The sequence below is a fragment of the Barbus barbus genome, assembly GCF_936440315.1.
Source record: "Barbus barbus genome assembly, chromosome: 7".
Lineage (NCBI taxonomy): Eukaryota > Metazoa > Chordata > Actinopteri > Cypriniformes > Cyprinidae > Barbus > Barbus barbus.
Window position 1 is genome coordinate 1,366,463 of NC_136735.1, and position 22,220 is coordinate 1,388,682.

Sequence of the window (22,220 nt, forward strand, 5' to 3'; positions counted from 1 at the left end):
AATAGGCTACTTAATATCACGAATCAGCAGCAGTTCTCTGAACTTTATCTTCTTCCGTTTAAATGTTTTTGTGAGTCTGTCATGCTGAAGTTCATTCAAGTCTTGTATTTTTAAGAGTTCTTGTCAGTTTTTGCTGATTCCTCCAGCTACTATCACCTTTCTTGCATAAATAAATCTAGCCTTTCATTGTATGTAGTAGGCTACAGTCCAAAAGACTTATGTGTGCAAATCTTATTTGGACACAAGTGCTTGTAGTAGAGTAACTTCTCAGCTGTGTGCTTCTGCATTCAAGAACACAATAAACAACAGGTTAGGCCTCATGTCAGCAGCAGCTCCAGGGAGACATGTGGGTTGTGGTCGTAAATAGTCGCTAACTCGTCGCCACCTCCTGGTGGAATGATGGAACTACAACTTGGAGCGCTGAACAATTTTGCAATTGATTTATTATTATTATTATATATTAATTAATTTATTATTTTTTAATCTCTTTTTATTGCATTATAAAGATTTGAATCAGCACTAACTGACATATTTACATATATGGCAGACTGTTTGCTGTCATTCGGTTTTATATTTTACCTGGGAATCAAACCCACGACCTCAGAATGACTAGTATCACGTCGGACCAGTCACAGAGTAATTTCTCACACAACCTGCGGCCTGAGACGAGCTGATACTCTTCTGAGAAACTCTGAATGTGTCTCAACCTGCAGACCGAAGACCTCGCTTCACACAGAGATTCCTGCGCTGTGATTGGCTGAGAGAGGAGATAGCGGCTGCAGCAGCCAATCAGAACGCAGCGCCTCAGGTGCCTTCATCAAACGCGGAGAGAGAGAGTTCAACAATATTAGATATAAACAACTGATGAATAAAACATAAAGAAAGAAAGACTGACGAACTGATACGAGAAAATACGAACGGGAGTTTATCAGCACAGGTAGGAATCTTAGAGAGAATTTGGCTGCTGGAAACATGAACTGAAGTTTAATTCTGTTTCATCGTGACTTTAAACTTAAATTAAATACCTTACTTTTATTCTCTACTTTAACAGAAATGCATCTGTAAAACAACTGATCTGTAAGAAACTGTGACCTAACATGATAACTATTTCATCTCCAAAAAATGTATCAATATTATTATCACATTCACATGAACACTTGACATTAAACACAACACTATACATTATTTATTCACCACACATACTTTTTTTTTCATTTCAAATGTGCACATATCAGACCTGTACACACAGTTGTCTATATTATATTGTGTTTTTGCTGTTTTGTACGTAGTCTATTTTGTATATTTGTATATTATTCTTTATTACCTGTGTCCTGTCCTGTTGCTGTCTCTCTGTTGCACTGGAGCTTCTGTCACTAAAACAAATGCCTGGTAAACACACCTGGACAATACAACTCATTCTGATTCTGATAGAAAGTCCCTTACAGCAATGATTAGGCTATAGATTAGGAGAGACTTTTTTTTTCTAAATCGTGTCAATTCAGTTTTGAAGTGCAATAGAATTACTGTTGTGTATGCATATTAACACATGCATTTTCTACAACACTGCATTCAATTTAAATGAACTGTGCAGAGTTACCATTAATGAGATCGCTGTTGGATATGTCGATATTTCGGTTGCGCAACTCTATATGCGTTTTTTTTGTATTATTATTTCTTTTCTTTTTCCGCGCTTCAGATGCGTTTTGAAATGTCTGAGCCCTGTGTGTCTGTGCATTAGAGCTGATGAAGCAGTCTGTCTGTGGGTTTGAGTCATGAACAATCGCTCGATCGCGCGCTGGCTGACACAGATCGGTCTGCAGCAGTACACGAGCGCGCTGGAGAAACACACCTACGGCCTCGAGGTACGCACGCGACTGTCTTATTCACTGTGTGCCTATAACAGTGCAGTTGAGCTTTCATAAAACTATGTTAAAATGCATTTGTCACATTCTTTTCACAATTATTATCACACATGCGGTGAAATAATTCATTATTAATTGACGGGCTGTGTGGAATAATCATTTGTCACACAGCAAGACTATTGTAGATAAGTTTGTTTCTTCATCATATTTGGAGAAATGTAGCATTGTTTCACATGTTTAGCAATGGATGCTCTGCAGTGAATGGGTGCCGTCAGAATGAGAGTCCAAACAGCTGATAAAAACACCACAATAATCCACAGTCCATCAGTTAACATCTGGAGAAGACAAAAGATGAAACACATCCAGCATTAAGATGTTTATAACTAAAATATGAGTCCATAATCTATATTAACTCTTCCTCCAGTGAAAAAGTGTTCTGTTCTGAATCAGGAGAGAAATCTGCACAGATCAAGCAGCGTTTACAAGACAAAACAGCTCTTAACAAATATGTGGCTGGATTTTGATTTTAGTTCAAATGTCTTAATGATGGATTTGTTTCAGCTTTTGTCTTCTCCAGATGTTAAGTACTGTTTGGACTCTCATTCTGACGGCACCCATTCACTGCAGAGCATCCATTGCTAATACATCAGTGTCTCAGCAATGGATCCTCTGCAGTGACACATTTGTCCAAATCTGATGAAGAAACAAACTCATCCTGATCTCATGGCTTTAGGGTGATGACATTTTCAGCAGATTTTTATTTATGGGCGAACTCTTTTAAATAGTGAAATGCTGTGCGTGTGTGTGTGTGTGTGTGTGTGCGTGTGTGTGCAGGGTCTCCTATTAGTAACAGAAGATGATCTTAGACTGATGGGAGTTGAAGATCCAGATGACAGAACAACCATCATAAATCAACTACAGAAACATCAGCCTGAGAAAGGTGAAAACACACACACACACACACACACACACACACATGTTGGTTTTTGTGGTTTATGGGGACTCTCCATAGGCGTAATGGTTTTTATACTGAACAAACTGTGTGTGTTATTGCCCTACACCAACCCTACACCTAAACTTAGCCCTCACAGGAGACTTTGTGCATTTTTAGATTTTCAAAAAAACACCATTTAGTATGTTTTTAAGCCTTTTGAATTACGGGGACATAGGCAGTGTCCTCATAAACCACCTTCATATTGTAATACCTCTGTCATACCCATGTCATTATACACATTTGTGTCCTCATAAACCACATAAACATGCACACACACACACAAGTTTACTTAGCTATCTAAATGGGTTCATCCCATGGCGTAATGGTTTTTATACTGTACAAACTGCTATTGCCCTACACCAACCCTACACCTACACTTAGCCCTCACAGGAGACTTTGCATTTCTACTTTCTCAAAAAAACCACACTCTGTATGATTTATAAGCATTTTGAAAAGTGGGGACATGGGGCAATGTCCTGAAAAGTCACCTTCACCTTGTAATACCTGTGTCATTATACAAATTTATGTCCTCATTTGTCACAAAAACGCGCACACACACTCACTCACTCACTCACACACACACACACACACTCACACACACACACACACACACACACTCACACACACACACACACACACACACACACATACACACACACACACACACAGATAAATGAAAATCACTCTTCATTGTGTCCTCACAATGCATTCTTGCTGATATCACACTCTCTCCGTCTCCTCAGAGAATAACTCTGCAGTAATGACTGGCACTATGAGCCGTAAATACTCACTGGCCTCATCTCTCGACCTGGTCAAACCCACCACTGACCTCTTCCGTCACAGCATTGTGCCACTGCTGCGTCGCCGTGACAACCACAGAGTCTCCGCCTCCTGCCTCCAGCTCCCATCCCACACCTGTGACGAAGACCTGGCGCTCTCCACCAAACACAAACTCAGGTTTCCTTATGACCATATTTAATTCATTGTTATTACTGATTAAATACATTGACACTAACCAAGTGCCAAATGCAAGTAAAACTGGCTTTGGTGAGTAAAATATTAATTTGCAAATGACAGCATGGCTTACATGCATGGAATTTGTTGAATTATAGTTAAACAGCAATGATTAGACCTTTATTTGAATGCAGTCACGAGTTATCTGTGTCACCAACAATGCAGGATAATATAATCTAATATAACATGCAAATACCAATCAAGAAGAGTTATGTTGTTAATCTCAGATTTATGTGTCAGTTTAACTCGTGGCCACTACAAAACTAAACCTTTCTATGTTGTTTCAAACCCCTATTCAATATGGTCTTAAAGTCTGTTATCCAAACCAAAATTCAATATAATTCAATATAATAAGACAATAACTAAATATAACATTTAAACAGACAATTAAGTGTTCAACCGAGTGCATAAGACAGGAGTACATTTAAAAAAATGTAATGTGTTTTTGCTGAATTATCCGTGACTTGTTTTGTTTACATTTTGCTGAAGTGTCAACAGCTGGTTCCACTGTGACAACTTACCCCACATACTGTATCCTTCCATAGCATAACAATGCATTTACTTAAAAAACTTTATTTTGAAGGCATTTGCTTTCTAAATAAAGAAATAAATACTCATTTGAGGAAAAACGTGTGACAACATGCCCCGGTCTTCCCTATAAAAGTACAGGTAGAGGTATAACATAAGTTAAGTCTATTTCCTCTGCCTCATATTCTTTGGTCATTTTAAGAGCAACATGTCTCAGCTCACACTGTGGATTCCTCCATGTGAACGCGCAAACAATGTGAACGCGGCGTCTTGCGCAACGCGCGCGTCTCTGGTTAAACGCAGCTAAACGGGGCGTCGACGGATCAAGCCGGCACAGGTCTGTCTCTGCCGCCGGAGCTCGGGCATGTCTGCCGGTTTGCGGGATTCCAGGGCCTGGCCTCGCGCGGCGTCAGACAGGTGAGTGCGCGCGGAATGCGAGGAATGCGCGAGAGATAGCGGCGCGGAGGAGCGTGTGTGAACTCGCCAACTGTGAGCGATCCGCTGTGGAAGAAGAAACATTAGGATCACGATGATCTAACGGCGAGGATCTCCAGCGCAGGGAGTTGGTAAGTTTCTGAACGCGGTTAATGATTATCCCGCTGTTTGCGAGGGGAAGGGCTGCTGCTCGGACCTTTGATACACCACATACTCCTGCTGTTTAAACTCTACAAGTCGCAGTAAGCTCGAGTTTAAGATACTTTAAGTAAGTTTGCATCTAAACCAGCTGTTCTGCATTAGTTTGTTGTGGGTTGTGAACTCCAGTGTGTGTTATTATTAAACTTTGACTATGGAAACATGAGCTGTTACAGCTAGAATCCAGATGAGCGTGATAACACGGTGTTGTGATCGTATAGTGCTTTATATGCTACTTATACTCCAAAATAGCATCACTGCATTAGTTTGTTACTCTTTATTATAAGGTGTCCTTTGTTACAATGTAATTATACATTGTAATATTAATTAACAAACATGCACTATAGGCCTATGGTTAGGATTAGGGTTACTCGCATGTAATTAATGTATTGTTATTATGTGAAGTGAAGTGACTTACATTATAATATATTATAATTATAAAATAATTATAATAGTGAGAACATATAATGTGTAGCAAGAAGACTTTAAAATAGAGTGTTACCCATTTTTAGTGTAGCTTTATCTCGATGACTGTCATTAGGGCATGGCTATAAGGAAAGTGCATTAAGATGAGCTCATAGCTGGAGTGTTAATTGTTTTCGGGGGGTTTGACAGACCCAACCTTGAATCCAGAAGGTCAGGAAGGGCCCATGGCATCCGTTTCCACGGCAACCAATCCCAGGACATTCCCTGATGTCCAGAGGACACAATGCAGGGGGTTTGGCTGCGCGATGGGAAGGAAACGCCATTAAAGTGATATTCAAAAACAGCAGTCTCTGTGTCAGTGATCTGGAGAGCGCTCTCGAGGTCTTCACTGAATCTCTGGGGTTTTACTGAAGAAGAGTTTGGGACGGTCAGCGCTCGGAGCAGACGGAGGGTGTGGTGGACGGATTCAGAGAGAGGAAGTGGCTTTGACATGAGTGCATCTCTAACAGTGTGTTGTTCAGTGTTAAATCCATGCAGTCCGTAGGATCATCATCATGGATGTGTAACACTTCAGGACGGTCAGCGGGAAGAAACTGAAGATCTTGTTTTGCAATGTTTTGAGCATTGTTTCTTTTCTCCTGGTGTGTCTGTGTCACCAAGGTAACAGTATAAATAAAATAAATCAAGGCAGGACACCACAGGTCGAATAGGGTTATATAATGTTATCTAACAGATCTCACCATATTTATAAAGGGGTCACGAACTGAGAAGCCCAAATTCCCCTTCATCTTTTGACATATAAGAGGTCATTGTGCTATAAAAGCATCCGGTAAGTGTTCTCGTTAGTTTGAAAACAGTCTGCCGAAACCACAGCTTTTCAGGATATTAAGATGACTGTTTTGCAAGGTTTCTGGAGTTATCTAATTAAATGCACACTACTTTACATTCATTTCCAGAATATTAATCTGAACATCGGATAAAGCCAGGTTGAAAATTCTTGCTTGATTTCATTGTCATATTAGAGTTAATGTTTTTTTTTCATATCTTCTCCATAAATCAAGAAACACTGTTAACAACCCGAAAAAAAGTGTCTCACAAATACAGAAATGTAAATATTCCAAATGAACAACATACGTATTTGTTGTATTGTTTTGTAAAGAAAGCAACACTCATTACGTGTTCTGCTCTGTTGTGCAGCAAGAGGAAGAGTGTGACGGCCTTCATCAGTCAGGTGAGAGTGTCACGCCGTAGGAATATCATTTTATTTGATCACTGATACTTCACCCTAAAAGGACGCCAGCATTTTACTGTGTTACTGTGATGTTGTGAAGGTGTTCTCAGGCCTGAAGGACATGGACTCTCTGAAGAAGGAGCTGGAGGAGGAACTCAAACTCAGCACTGAGGATCTGAGGGGTCACGCCTGGTATCATGGACCGCTGCAGCGCGAGGTGTGTGTGTGTGTGTGTGTGAAGAGCATGTTAGAATCATAAAAGCAGCACGATTCATGCATTATTCCAAGTCTTGTGAGGTCATATGATGTTTTAGTGTGAGGAACTGACACGAGTTCATATGTTCAAGTGTCTACTTCTGTGTTCCTTGGAAAAAAAACTGAACGTCTTAAACAAAACATCATCACATCTCCATCACGACATTATGAACATTATGAACAATTTAATTTCTGGGGGAGCTATTACTTGAGGTCAGGGACAGCCAACATCGGTCGTCTTGCAGAGTTCAGCTCTAACCCTAATCAAACACACCTGAACCTACATTTTAGGATGGACTGCCATCCTAAAATTGAAAAGGCATCAGTATAGTTTCTTGTATGAAGACAATTAATATTATAAATATTAACAAAAATATTATTTGGAAAATATTTTATTTCTGTTAAGTTACCATATTACATTTCTTCCTTATCATTATACTGTTGCGCTATTATATTACTATATTTTATTTATTTGTTTATATTTTATTTATTCACTAATTTATCGACAGATTTAAATTAAATTTGTATTTATTTGTTTGTTTTAATTAAATCTTTATTTAATCACATTTCATTTATTTTAATAAATTGTTTATTTATATTATTTTTTGCTCATTCAATTAGTTAAAATTTTTATTTATTTGTTTTAATGTTATGGATTATTTTGGGTTGTTCTTATAATCATTTATTTTCTTTTTATTTCTCTATATTTATTTAATATGCATCTATTATGATTATTTTAATGTAAATCACTTTGACTTACCTTTTTGAATGAAATGTGCAATATAAATAAACTTCTATAATTTAATTTGATTATTTATTATATTTTTATTTATTCATTCAATCACTTGTTTATTTTGAATCTAATTTCAAGTTTTTTTTATTTACCATTAATTTATTTTATTGTTTGTTTTTGTATTTACTCATTTGTTGACTTGTTTAAATCTCATTTTGATTGATCTGTTTTGATGTATTTGTGTGTGTTCAGGGAGCGGAGCAGTTGTTGAGTAGGGACGGGGAGTTTCTGGTGCGTGACTCCAGCTCCAGCGCGGGCGAATACGTCCTGAGCTGCATGTGGAAAAATCAACCCATGCACTTCAAAATCATACGTGTCGTGCTGCGACCCAAACAGGTACAGCATCCGTCTCAGCGTTTATTGCTTCTGTCAGATGCTGAGTCTTACATGTGTGTGTGTGTGTGTGTGTGTAGGGTTACACCCGGGAGCTCTTTCAGTTTGAGAACGATCAGTTTGATAATATTCCAGCCTTAATTCGCTTTCACGTCGGCGGACGGCATTCCATCTCACATTCCACCGGAGCCATCATCTTTCATCCAATCACGCGCACTCTGCCTCTGCGCATCATCAGCGAGCGCCAGGCTGCTAGGTCATCAAGCTCCTCCCTCCTGTCACGGAGTCAGAGCAAGAGGCGGAGCCTGAGCTCCTCACAGAAAGACACACTGCCGGTCAACAGCAACAACCTGCTCAGGTAACACACACACACACACACACACAGACCATTGTGCATCCATAGTAAAAGTGTTGCAGGAGTTTCCATAGTAACACTGATGTGAGTTGTTATAGTAACAGTGATGTGTGTATGTGTACAGTTGTCAGAGTAATGGTTCAATATGTGTGTGTGTGGTGTTCCCTCAGTGTGTGTGTGTGTGTGTGTGTGTGTTGCCATAGTAACGGGGTTCTGTGTGTGTGTGTGTGTGTGTGCACATGTAGTTGTCATGTAACAGTGATGTGTGTGACTGTAGTTGTCATAGTGATAGTGTAAGGTGTTGTGCATGTGTGTGTAGTTGTCATAGTAGCACTGATGTGTGTATAGTTGTCATAGTGACCACTGATGTGTATAGTTGTCCTAGTAACGGTGTTGTGCGTGTGTACATAGTTGTTATAGTAACAGTGATGTGTGTGTTGTCACAGTAACAGTTATGTGTGTTGTCATAGTAACAGTATGTATGTGTGTGTGTGTGTGTGTTAGGAGCGGCAGTCAGCCTGCTAATCTGGAGACAGTGGGGAGACCGTCACTACAGTCCGCTCAATCTGACAGCAACCTCCGCACAGGTACACACACACACACACACACACACACACACACACACCCACACACACACACACACACACACACACACACACACACAGACTTGTGAACATATTCAAAAACTGATTATCTGATTATCGCACAGAATGATTTGTTGATGTCTTACAGGTGTCCCACAAAGCTGTCTGTCACAGGAGTCCAGCCCTGCTCCCATCTCCCCCGTGTTCCGCACAGGAAGTGAGCCTGTTCTCAGCCCAGCCTCTTCCTGTGCTGCTCCGCCCAGCCAGTCGAGTCTCGGCGGCTGTCCTCTGCGCGGTTCTGATGGACAGCTGCATTCACGAGCGCCTCCCAAACCGCTGCGGATCTCCATTGTCTTCACCCCGACTCGACCCGAATCCGGTCCGGAGCCTGATTCCACCGGCCTCTATGGTGAGCTGGTGCCACAGGTGAGAGTTCATGAGCACAAGCTATTTAAAGTCAAACTGATCTGATTTACTTGCTTAATACACAATTCTGCTCTAATTATATCAGTGGGAGCACAATGATAGGAACAAATACGAGACGAGATGAAAAAATATATTCCAGTGCTTTTGCATTTACTTGCAAAACTTTAGCATTTTCTCTGAAAAATATTGCATTATCCCAAGTTTTATGAGTGAATGCAAAGTTCTGCAAGGAAACTTTTTCCTTGGGAATGCCAAAACAAATTGCAAGTGAATGCAAAGTTACTTCTGGTAAAGCCATATTGCAAAAGAACGCAAAAGTTTTATAAGTGAACGCAAAATTTCTTGGGAGATCTCAAAAGTTTTTTGATATGATATATTTGTGCAAAATATAAAGAATTTTATTTTGAAAAACATCTAAAACGGTAACAAACTCACCTTTGACCCCGTCTAGCTCCCCATCACCATGTTGCCCAAAGGTCACACGGCACGCCTCCGCGCTCAGGAGCGATGGACCAGCCGCGCACGTCTCACCGAGACCAGCTTTGGCTTCCTGGAGGCGCAGAAGCTGGAGGAGGAGCGCAGGGAGAGCGAGAGGATCGAGGAGGAGGAGGACTGCGACTGGCGCTTCGAGCGGCCGCAGACTGAGACCACATCATGTTTCCGTCTGGATGAGTTTCGCTCGCTCATGCTGCCAGACAACAACCGTCCGCTGGATCAGAGCGTGCTGCTGAAGGTCAAAGAGCTGCTGACGCACACCGACACCAGGACCACCGCACTGCACATGCTCAGCGTCAACTGCCAGGTACCGCACGCCAGAGCCATCATCATTCCCTGAAAACATTCACGAAGTGAAGCTGAAAGAAAAGAAACTTCACTTAAACTAAATCAAAATTAGAAATGTTGTGTTGAAATTTTGGTGAAAATCAGCAAAAACAGGCAACTTTTTTCAAAAACTCTGGCGGGGAAAGAGTTAAGATCTCATGACTTGGGATAGATCTTGATCAAAATTGATTTTGCTTAAAACAAGAAAAAAATAAAAACTTTGAAATATAACCTTGTTTTCCCTTTGAATTAAGTTTAAGGGCCAGATTTACTAAACAGGGCATATTAGCATTAGAGTGCAATTCCATAAAAGCGCCGATGGGACGAGAAATTCATGCTTTTTTCATGTATTTTTTTGGTGATTTATTGACAATGCACGCATTTAAGAACACAGACGCAACATCTCATTTCCATAATGACCAGCACAATCTACAAAGAGCAGCACAAATTACAGCCTGCTTTAAGACATGCTTTTTTGGGGCATTAAATAATGCCACAAATACCAGTGAATTGATGAGTGCAAATCCCATAAATTTACAGATCAAAAGGGAAACTCCTACAAATGCATATTCAATAAGATGAGTTGCAAAAACAACTCTGTCCATGCCTTTTCAGTGCTAATTTCCCACGGTGTGTCTTCAGTACATCCTGACAGTAGTTTTTTAACGCCAAATGAGGGTTTGCGCTGATACAAGCTAGTAAAGCTAAATATCTAGACTAAAAAGAATAAATATCTTAAGTAATTTTGCGTCTCAAGTAAGCGTATCTTAATTTAAAATGTTAAATACTGATACTGAAAAACAAGACAAAAATACCAAGAAAATCATTTTTTGAAATGTAACTGGAAATAATTGAAAATGGAACTAAATTAATTAAAACAAATAGAAATATAATAAATATAATCAAATAAATAAATATTAAATATACTAAAAATTACAAAATCATATAACATAATAAAGAAAAAAAAAGAAAATCAAAATCAAAATGAAAAAATAACAAAAACGAAAACATGATTTTCTTGCTTTGTGTTTTTATCTTGTTTTTCCATTACAAATATCTAGAAACCTCTAAATCAAGATCAAATTAGTTGAGAAGGAAGATTCTTGAAGACATTAAGTCTTGTCTCTGAGAAATTTTTGAATGTTTATGCCTAAATCAAGAACAAATAGCGAACTAATTATCTAGTTTTCCCTTTGAAAAAAAATAGATATACTTTTCTTGTTTTAAGCATACATTTTTCAGAAAGTAAAACTTAATGCATCTCAGTTTTGCATCTCAAGTAAATGTATCTTGATTTAAGAATATTTAGATATGTGTGCTGGAAAACAGGCAAAAATTCTGTTGAAGAATGTCATTTTTCAGTTAATAAAGGCTAAATCAAAATATGAATAAAAATGTAATAATTTATAAATAGTACTAAAATAACACACTTGACACACATCTCAGGTGGCTCGGGTCACAGGGGTGACGGTGGAGCAGAAGAGGATCATGGGAGTGGAAACCGGTCTGGAGCTCATCACGCTGCCGCATGGAGGCCAGCTCAGACAGGACCTGCTGGAGAGGTGCGTGCTGCTGTGAAGATGCTGGTGTTGAGGTCATGTGACGCGTGATGACGGCATGCTGTGATTCCCCATTAGGCATCACACTCTGGCTCTGGGCATGGCAGTGGATCTTCTGGGCTGTACGGGGACGGTGGTTCAGCGGGCGACGGTGCTGCACAGGATCATCCAGCTGGCACAGGAGCTGCGCAACACCACGCATGACCTGTACGCCTTCTCCGCCGTCATGAAAGCACTGGAGCTGCCGCAGGTACTTCCTACACTCAGCTCAAATGCAAAAATAACACTCCTTTTGAAGAATATATTAAAGTATACTCACTAACAAACTCATTAATTTCCATTCATTTTCAGAATATTAACCTGAACTCTGGCTAAAGCCAGGTTTGATTTTGTTGATACATGAGCAAACCCCTCAGTGAAAACCTTCAGAATATAGATAGGAATAAAACACTACGTTTAGGTGTTTGTAAATGCTACTGAAGTGGAGAATTTAAAAAAAAATGTGCAAAAATAACTCTCATTTTAAAGAATAAAGCATTGGATGAAAAATGTAGCTAACAGATATCACCATGCTTCCACAGTTGACTGATTACATTAAGAATGGCAAAACAGTTCAAATATCCAAATGTGGCATTATTTAATTAAAAACTCACTAATTTGCACTGGATAAAGCCAGGCTGAAAATACTTGTTTGATTTTGTTGTCATATTAGAGCTAAAGTTTTTACAGAGGGGATTCTAGATTTCTCTTTTTATTACTAAACAAATAAAAAACTGTTAACAGACAGAAAAAATCACCATGTTTTAAGGAGAAAATTTGTGTAAATCAGTGTGAATTATACATGAACAAATCCATTCCCTTAAATATAAGCGCTTTATGATTTTTTTTTTTTGTATAAAATAAATCAATGTGAATATTATATGAACAAATCCTTCAGTAAAAACCTGCAGAATATAGATAGGAACAATGCTCTAAGTTTTGGTGTATGTAAGTGCTGCTGAAGTAGAGAAAAAACTCCCAACCTTTAAATATAAGCACTTTCACCATGCTTTTTTTAAGAATAAAATGTTGTTTAAATCAGTGTGAATGATATATGAACAAATCCTTCAGAATATAGATAAGAATAAAGCTACAAAGTTTGGTGTGTGTAAGTGCTGGTGAATAAAATATGAACAAATCCCTCTGTAAACCTTCAGAATACAGAGAGGAATACATCTCTAAATGTGCTGCTGAATTGGAGAAAAAAAACTTTTATTGATATGTATTGTAATTAAAATCTACACATGCAAATAGAGAAACTGTGAAAAAATAAACACTTAAATGTGTATTTCTTGTATTTTGTTTTCTGTTTTCTTTCCACTAGTCTGATATACACCACTTACAACACATGATATTGAGCCAAACAGCTCAAAATTGACCAATGCATGAAAAAGTATGTTCTTTCTATCATTTAATGTTTAATATCTAAATAATATCGCAGGTGGTGAGGTTGGAGATGACGTGGAGAGCGCTGAGGCGCAATCACACCGACAGCGCCGTGACGTTCCAGAAGAGTCTCAAACCCTTCATGAAATCCCTGAATGAGGGCGACGGTGAGTGTTTGTTGTGATTTGACCGTGTCTCGTGTTGATGCTGAGCGAGTTTCCAGCGAGTGTTGTGTGTGGCAGATGCCGAGGTGTCGGGGTCGCTGTCTCTGCCGCACATGGTGCCGCTGCTGAGGCTGATGGAGGGCGAGGACAGCGTGGAATCCACCGACAGAGGCTGCCAGCTGCTCTACAACCTGCTGCAGTCGGCACGCAACGCTGCACTGCACGCTAACGACTGCACGCACCACGCTCACGGCCTGCTCTCCGGTACACACACACACACACACACACACACACACACACACACACACACACTCACACTCACACACACACACACACACACACACACACACACACACACACACACACTCACACACACACACACACACACACACACACACACACACACACACACACACACACTCACACACACACACACACACACACACACACACACACACACACTCACACACACACACACACACACACACACACACTCACACTCACACACACACACACACACACACACACACACACACACACACACACACTCACACACATCTGCACAGAAACTATTTTCACTCAGAAATTGCTAGCAAATCTGACAAATAATTACAAAGAAACAGCAAGTAACACATTAAGTTAAATGTTCATTTTTGATGAAAGACTGAAATAGTGTATAAAGCGGGACCCCTACATAAATGTAAAATGTTCAGAGAGAAAGTTAGAAGTGATAGTATGTCTTTCTTTTATGTATGGCAGACAAATACAAACATTCAAGTTAAAGCAAAAATGGGCAAGTCTCTTTAATTAGCTAACCAAACTGGCAACCCTGACACGCAAAGTGCTCTGATTGGCCGACTGACCTCTTGCTCTCTGCCCCCAGCTGAATGGGAGCCAATCCCGGAGCTGCTGGAGGTGTTTCAGACGGAGTTCGCCCTTCGGCTCTTCTGGGGACACATGGGGGCCAAAGCCGATAGCAAGGAGCGCTATGCCAAATTCGACAGGATTCTCACGGTCCTCTCCAACAAACTGGAACCGGACGGCAGCTCAGAGGTTTGACCTCTGCTGGAGAACACGGGGCCTGAAGCGCTTGATGAATGAACCCACGGCGGAGTTTAATATTCCTGTCATTTATTCAGATTACAGTAAAGGTTAAAACAGGCCAGAAAGACTGTCCAAGCCAAAGCATTCAGATGATAAAGGACTTTCACACATGATGCTGTTGTAAAGGTGAAGTGTGTCCATTCTCTTTCTATAAAATTCAATATTTTAACACTGAAAATATGACACGCTTCACTTTCAGTTTGTTTACAGTAATGATGATGTTTTAAAGCTGTGATTGTGTTCCCACCGGAGTGAAATGTGCCAAATCTATATATTTCAGAGGCACGCTTTCTCTTACCGGAAGCATTTCTGACAGTTTATATGTAAAGAATATGTTTTCATTTCTTAATGGATTAAAGTGGAAATTAATATATCAAATGAAGTCTTACTTTCAAATATAGTCAGGATTAGGTAAACAGCCTACTCAATGAATTGAAAATGGTCAGCTGGGACTGAATACAAGTCAAAAATATAAGGAAAATAGCAGTGGAGCTAGTTAATACTTTTAGGTGTAATACAGATGACTTTTAGATGTCTGTGTACCAATGAAATCACACACCGTGGAATCCCTGGAAAATGTACTGAGTTAATTTGGTTTCAGTTTTGACTGGCATTCAATATCTGTTGTGTGCAGCCAGCAGGAGGAGACAAACACATCCTGCACACCTCAAACCAGTGAACTCAGTCACACCTGATCTGATACAGCTTTACAACTGCACCAAAAACAACACAACAGTGCCGTAAACATGCTTGCGTTTCAATTAAATATATATGTCTTTATATACCTTAATGCCTGTTCACACCAAGAACAATAACTACACCTTAAAAGTTTTCATCAACAAGGAATTTCACTTGCATTCTCCAATCACTTCCAGAAAGCTATGGTCCTGCTGATAAATGACCAAAACACTGACAACAAATCAGAATCCATCTTTAATAAGGACCACAGCATTTAAAGCAGCAGACTTCATCGACAGAACATTTATAAACGGGCAATAAATCTTTATAGTAGTCATTCTTGGCGTGAATGGGTCTTAAAGGAACAGTTCACCCAAAAAATAAAAATTAAGTCATCATTTACTGACACTTCTTTCGTTTCCAGATATCATTTCTCACATTATATCACAGAATGATCCCATGCTATATATTCCAAGGGTTTTGGCGGCTTATAATCAACTTAAAATTTGATGTATTATTTAATGAAAATGCTGTCCTTGACCGTTGTTCTTTGTGCATGGCTGCTCAAGCATTTTAAGACCGTATTTAAAACAGATTTTTAATAAAAATGGCCATCATTCAGCACACGTTTGGAAACACTTCACTGTTTTTATGTGTCATGAAGTTATAACAATAAGATCTGAAGGCTTCTACATGAAATAATTAACAGCAGAGAGACAACGGAAATCAATTTTAAAACTACAAATGTGCAGGAAATCACCAGAAGCAGCAGAATGCATGACAGAAAAGAAATGAATCAAATAGTAAAAACCCTCCCCATGACATAGAAACACAAGAGTTGATGGAGTCACATGAGCACAGCTCACACTCCTGTAAAACACACGATCAGCCGTTTCTAGATGATCTGGATATATGACGCCGGCACGTATCCCATGCCTCCATTGGCCCTCTGAACTCTGACCCAGCCGTCGCCCTGATCCTCCTGCATCAGACTCAGCTGCTCGCCTGCATGCATGGACAGGGCGCCCTCGCTGCTGCCTGAAACACACACACAGATGCTCACCGGACCCATCTCAGTGTTTACTGAATGCCAAAGGAGTGCAGAAAAGAGAGCAGCTCACCGTCAAAGTCATAAAGTGCTTTGCACTGACCGATGGGCACGTCGATGTCAAAGTCCTCATCAAATTCACATTCGTAAATGTTCTCTGAAGGAGACACGCTGGGATCGCTCAGCACCGTGATGTACTCTGAACTACACACACACACACACACACACACACACAATAAACCGGTTAACAAACACATCTCAGATCAATCACATGATCTCCAGGAGAGATTTCACAATACACAAAATCCCACATAAAGACAGACGTGTTTGCTGATGGACCGACCTGGGAGGAGTGTATTGCAGCATCCCACCGCCGGCTTCAGTCAGCTGAACCTGCAGAACACATCAGTGTTTATATGTGAGGAAATGCTACATGTGTGAGTAAGTGAATGTGTGTGTGTGTGCGTGTACTTGATATTTGCTGAGTTCTCCTCTCAGTCTGGCGATGTTATGGGCGGTTAGTATGATCTGAGGCTGAAGGCTGGATGGATCTCCAAGCTGAGAGTTCTGCTCATAAACGCCCTTCATCTTCAGCAGAGCCTCACTGACCAATAGAGAGACGGACAGTGTTAAAGTGTTTTATTATGCAAAATCCACTTTTACATGGTGTTTGGACATAAATGTGTGTTGGCAATAGTGTCAATCACTGCACTTTTGAGTGTTCCATACAAACACGAAATGATAATTCAGGGGATTCACTCCTGTATTTAAATGTAATTATTGCTATATTTTTTAAATGAATAATTAAATTTAATAATAAATTAATAATTTGAATATTTTTGTATATTATCTTGAGTTCTGGAAATAACATGGTTTGCATGATGCGTGCTGGTTGTGTGCTCAGTGAGATGGTGATGTACCTCTGCTCCGTCTCTCTCTGCAGCTCCTTCTGGATGTCATCGGCCTTCTCCTGCAGACGCCTCCTCCTCTGATCCGGAGGCAGACGAGAGATATCCTCCAGCGATGACGGCTTCAGACGCACACACAGAGAGAGACATCAGTACTCCACACACTCAACACTCCGACTGACTGATAGTACCAACTCTTAGTATACTTTAATCTTACATCAACCCCAGAACGAATGCTAGTTTGAAAGTTACTGATGAGTCACGATTTGTTTGTATGCAGATTTCAAGCACAAAATTAGTTCGACACTGACCCCACATGAGATTATTCATGTGTCATCTCACTCAGAAACAGTATAAATCATCAAAAATGAAACATCATGCATAAAGCCGCTCACCAAGTTCTTATCAGGAGACGTCACCTGAAAATTCAAACACATGCACAGATGTAAAGTTAGTACACATGTTTACATATATATACACACACACATCATATATAAACTAATCTTCATATAGTGTGTGCTCTATTTCAGCACGTTCACGTTTGAGGCCAGTGTGGTGAGGGTTTGCAGTAATACCTGCAGTACTGTGTGTGTACCTTGTTTTTCTTGAGGAAGAGCTGTTTGATGCGCACTTTCGGCAGGTGTGTTGCTGTGTTGTCAGATGTGGCAGCTCTGACTGTCTGACTGTAGTCCTCAAACTCCACGTCAGCAGGCGGCACTGCACCTGATTTATACTGCTCTACGAGAGCCATAGTGTCCTGCACACACAAACACCACATCAGCACGGCAAATCACTTAATTACATACCTAATCAAGATAAAAGGACAAATGACTTCTTTACACCCTCAAGCTTACAGAATAAAAATGGGTCTTCAAAGAGGATTTAAACAAAGAAATAGAAGGGGAAGATCTTATGTGGAGGGGAAGACTGTTCCAGAGCCTAGGAGCTGCCACAGCGAAAGCCCAGATGCCTTTAGTATTATAATGTGAACGAGGAACTCCGAGGAGAATTTGACTAGATGACCGAAGAGGTTCCGGAGGAAATATGCGGGAGGAGATTAGACATGGAACAGCTATTGTTTTGAAATCTGAGTGTCATCGGCATAGAGATGATATGATAAATTATGTTTATGAAAAATATAGCCGAGTGGAAGCATATATAAGGAGAAAAGGAGAGGACCCAGAACAGAGCCCTGCAGAACACCATAGGAGATTTGAGCCCAAGATGAAAAACAATTCCCCAAATTCACAGAAAAAGATCTGTCCTTAAGGTAGAATGCAAACCCCTTCAGCACAGATCCCTGAAACCCAACTACTTGATCAAGTCTTTGTAGAAGGATGTCATGATCTATTGTATGAAATGCTGCCCTTAAATAAAGTACGATTAAGATACAAGAACCAGAGCCAACAGAAAGTAAAGTATCATTAGTAACCTTCAACAATCCTTTAAATCAGTACTATGAAATTCTCAAACTGTACTGAAATGTCAAAAATATTAAAAGTACTTTTGAAATGAAAGATAATTTAAGATATGGGTCTATAGTTACTCAGATAATCCTGATCAAGATGATGCATTTTAACAATGACTGGACTTATTCTAATGTATGAGTTTTCATTCCTGTGATGTATGAAGAATGTCTCAGTTCTTTTGCCGAATCTCCTTCTCAGATGTTTCTGCTGAGAAAAACACCCTGTGATGTCACATGCGTCACCTCAAGGGTTTCAGAAGAGATCTCAATGATGTCTGTGCTCTTATTATTCTGCACTCAAATGGAATACATTAAAATCTATTTAAATTAAATTATTCATTTTTAGTAATTTATTTAAACTAATCCATTTGATTAAACACTACTTATTAAAATATTTTTATAAAATAAACAAAATATTTAAATAAGTATTTATTTTTAATCATGATGTATTTATTTTTTAATCAAGTTTATTTAAAAATCACATTCTACTTATTTTAATGCATTTTAAATAAAGGATTTTATTAATTTCAGATTTATTTTCATCAAAATTTATTAATCAATTCATTTATTTTAATCACATTTATCAAAATCCATTTGAATAATTTTTATTTCATTTCTTTTAAGCAATTCTTTTTAGAATTTATTATAGTCAAAAAAATGCATTTATTGTAATCAAATTGTATGTATTTGTAAACATTTTTTCTCATTTAACATTTATTTATTGCAATGCCCTTATCTAGGTTAGTTCCACAGCATGTTCAGGAAATGCTAACTCTCAGTAAATATGAACTGGAGAGAACACACATAAAAGTGGAATGATGTACAGTCACATGACCAGACTCGTGCATTCCTGCAGCTCCTATCAGCTTTCATCAAACTACTGTCAGTGTTCATGAATTAGCTTTAAGGGGGCTGAAGTTTGAACTAACATACACTATATTTCCATGCAAACTTCAGGGAATCCTGATATGAGTGTGTGTGTGTGTGTGCACCTGTTTCTCATTGATGTTCCTCCCGGTGGAGCTGATGGTGTCCAAACACTTGTTGATGTTGGGCAGGACATTCCTCTCAGTTTCAGAGAACTGCACGTAGCCTTCGGCTAACATCCGTATGCGCCGCTCCTCCATTTCCTGCAGCTTCTGCAGACAGACAGGAAGTAGATCTTATAATATTCCAGTCAAGCTGATGATCAGGCTGATGAGGGCAGACGATGACGCACCTTATATGCAGATGGGATCTCCAAGAAGTAGAAGCCGTTCTGCTCCTTGTTGTATCTCTGGAGCTGTAGAGCGTATTCGTTCTTACAATCTTCTGCTAAGTGCACGCGCAAGTGAGCCTGCTGTTTGACCTAAAACACACAGCATCAGATATACAGTATCTGTTACCCGTGAAGCGTAAGCATGTGTGTTGAAGGAGTGTGTGGTACCTTCTCCACGTCTGCTTTGGTGGAGTTGACGTCCTGCTGGACTCTCTCTGTCTGCTGATTGGCCTTCTCTGCTTCTCTCCACTCCTTCTCAAAACGCTTCTTACTCTGAATATAAACCAATACATATGTGCACAAATCAGTTTTAGTTTGTGTAAGTTTAAAATGTTCTAGTTCACCTCATAAACATGTATAAATGACAAGAAAGCAATCAATCAGTTACTCACGATGGTCTCTGAAGCAGATGCATTTCATATTGAATGTTGTATATATTTGACATTTCTGTGTGTGTCGACTCTCAGTCTTAAGTATTATTGTAAATGAAAATTAAACATAATTAGCTACAATTAAAATTTTAACCCTGTTCATGACTTTAAACTATAATAAAAATGAACATAAATGAATTTGCTTTAGTTTTTCCATCCAAAATATTTCAATAACCTGTCTTCATACTGTTAAATACAGGTCCTTCTCAAAACATTAGCATATTGTGATAAAGGTAATTATTTTCTGTAATGTACTGATAAACATTAGACTTTCATATATTTTAGATTCATTACAACACAACTGAAGTAGTTCAAGCCTTTTATTGTTTTAATATTGATGATTTTGGCATACAGCTCATGAAAACCCAAAATTCCTATCTCAAAAAATTAGCATATTTCATCCGACCAATATAAGAAAAGTTTTTAATACAAAAAAAAAAGTCAACCTTCAAATAATTATGTTCAGTTATGCACTCAATACTTGGTCGGGAATCCTTTTGCAGAAATGACTGCTTCAATGCGGCGTGGCATGGAGGCAATCAGCCTGTGGCACTGCTGAGGTGTTATGGAGGCCCAGGATGCTTCGATAGCGGCCTTAAGCTCATCCAGAGTGTCGGGTCTTGCGTCTCTCAACTTTCTCTTCACAATATCCCACAGATTCTCTATGGGGTTCAGGTCAGGAGAGTTGGCAGGCCAATTGAGCACAGTAATACCATGGTCAGTAAACCATTTACCAGTGGTTTTGGCACTGTGAGCAGGTGCCAGGTCGTGCTGAAAAATGAAATCTTCATCTCCATAAAGCTTTTCAGCAGATGGAAGCATGAAGTGCTCCAAAATCTCCTGATAGCTAGCTGCATTGACCCTGCCCTTGATAAAACACAGTGGACCAACACCAGCATCACTGACTGTGGGTACTTGACACTGGACTTCAGCCATTTTGGCATTTCCCTCTCCCCAGTCTTCCTCCAGACTCTGGCACCTTGATTTCCGAATGACATGCAAAATTTGCTTTCATCCGAAAAAAGTACTTTGGACCACTGAGCAACAGTCCAGTGCTGCTTCTCTGTAGCCCAGGTCAGGCGCTTCTGCCGCTGTTTCTGGTTCAAAAGTGGCTTGACCTGGGGAATGCGGCACCTGTAGCCCATTTCCTGCACACGCCTGTACACGGTGGCTCTGGATGTTTCTACTCCAGACTCAGTCCACTGCTTCCGCAGGTCCCCCAAGGTCTGGAATCGGTCCTTCTCCACAATCTTCCTCAGGGTCCGGTCACCTCTTCTCGTTGTGCTGCGTTTTCTGCCACACTTTTTCCTTCCCACAGACTTCCCACTGAGGTGCCTTGATACAGCACTCTGGGAACAGCCTATTCGTTCAGAAATTTCTTTCTGTGTCTTACCCTCTTGCTTGAGGGTGTCAATGATGGCCTTCTGGACAGCAGTCAGGTCGGCAGTCTTACCCATGATTGCGGTTTTGAGTAATGAACCAGGCTGGGAGTTTTTAAAAGCCTCAGGAATCTTTTGCAGGTGTTTAGAGTTAATTAGTTGATTCAGATGATTAGGTTAATAGCTCGTTTAGAGAACCTTTTCATGATATGCTAATTTTTTGAGATAGGAATTTTGGGTTTTCATGAGCTGTATGCCAAAATCATCAATATTAAAACAATAAAAGGCTTGAACTACTTCAGTTGTGTTGTAATGAATCTAAAATATATGAAAGTCTAATGTTTATCAGTACATTACAGAAAATAATGAACTTTATCACAATATGCTAATTTTTGAGAAGGACCTGTATATTTAATTGATATAATTTAATGAATAATCCTAAATTATTAAAGCTAGTGTTATTTTAGCACCAATGAGATAAAATTGTTTTTAATTTTTCAGTTTTCATTTTAGTTTTTGTCATTTGTTCTGTGTTTTTGCCA

At 39.5% G+C, this 22,220-nt stretch overlaps 3 protein-coding genes across 11 annotated transcripts in view; 1 reads left to right on the top strand and 2 right to left on the bottom strand.

Moving 5' to 3' along the window:
* Window positions 1–22,220, bottom strand: part of LOC306872949 (uncharacterized protein) — an 819,728-nt gene that overhangs the window by 91,138 nt on the left and 706,370 nt on the right. The gene's annotated exons all lie outside the window — the stretch shown is intronic.
* Window positions 792–14,880, top strand: LOC306872885 (breast cancer anti-estrogen resistance protein 3 homolog). 4 transcript variants are annotated; one of them, XM_079421788.1, is made up of 16 exons: window positions 792–937; window positions 1,739–1,862; window positions 2,697–2,802; window positions 3,600–3,813; window positions 6,655–6,688; window positions 6,789–6,905; window positions 7,929–8,072; window positions 8,150–8,427; window positions 8,929–9,011; window positions 9,157–9,434; window positions 9,886–10,236; window positions 11,703–11,818; window positions 11,894–12,065; window positions 13,296–13,407; window positions 13,483–13,668; window positions 14,288–14,880. In XM_079421788.1, exons 2-16 carry the CDS (start codon window positions 1,773–1,775, stop codon window positions 14,461–14,463), a joined length of 2,457 nt encoding a protein of 818 aa, XP_079277914.1. In that variant the 5' UTR covers window positions 792–937; window positions 1,739–1,772; the 3' UTR covers window positions 14,464–14,880. The 4 variants fall into 4 exon arrangements, with proteins under 4 accessions (XP_079277914.1, XP_079277915.1, XP_079277916.1 ...); XM_079421789.1 differs by lacking the exons at window positions 792–937; window positions 1,739–1,862; window positions 2,697–2,802; window positions 3,600–3,813 and adding an exon at window positions 4,810–4,964; XM_079421790.1 differs by lacking the exons at window positions 792–937; window positions 1,739–1,862; window positions 2,697–2,802; window positions 3,600–3,813 and adding an exon at window positions 4,919–5,101.
* Window positions 14,872–22,220, bottom strand: part of LOC306872887 (cdc42-interacting protein 4 homolog) — a 36,108-nt gene continuing 28,759 nt past the window's right edge. For 5 of the 6 annotated variants that reach the window (XM_079421793.1, XM_079421794.1, XM_079421795.1 and 2 more), the window contains 10 exons: window positions 20,037–20,141; window positions 19,830–19,958; window positions 19,603–19,749; window positions 17,738–17,899; window positions 17,538–17,561; window positions 17,155–17,264; window positions 16,706–16,838; window positions 16,578–16,627; window positions 16,308–16,438; window positions 15,261–16,224 (listed from right to left, as the gene is read on the bottom strand). In XM_079421793.1, the coding sequence (XP_079277919.1) occupies window positions 16,082–16,224; window positions 16,308–16,438; window positions 16,578–16,627; window positions 16,706–16,838; window positions 17,155–17,264; window positions 17,538–17,561; window positions 17,738–17,899; window positions 19,603–19,749; window positions 19,830–19,958; window positions 20,037–20,141 (1,134 nt within the window). In that variant the 3' untranslated portion in view covers window positions 15,261–16,081. Of the gene's footprint in view, window positions 16,225–16,307; window positions 16,439–16,577; window positions 16,628–16,705; window positions 16,839–17,154; window positions 17,265–17,537; window positions 17,562–17,737; window positions 17,900–19,602; window positions 19,750–19,829; window positions 19,959–20,036; window positions 20,142–22,220 lie in introns of all 6 variants that reach the window. The other variant, XM_079421798.1, reaches the window with a different exon arrangement.

Excerpts from the sequence above, each read along its gene's own strand:
- LOC306872885 (XM_079421788.1), top strand. The coding sequence starts at position 1,773 with ATGAACAATCGCTCGATCGCGCGCTGGCTGACACAGATCGGTCTGCAG. Across the intron at positions 3,814-6,654 it reads TCCACCAAACACAAACTCAG|CAAGAGGAAGAGTGTGACGG; the intron begins GTTTCCTTATGA and ends TCTGTTGTGCAG. Across the intron at positions 10,237-11,702 it reads TGCTCAGCGTCAACTGCCAG|GTGGCTCGGGTCACAGGGGT; the intron begins GTACCGCACGCC and ends CACACATCTCAG.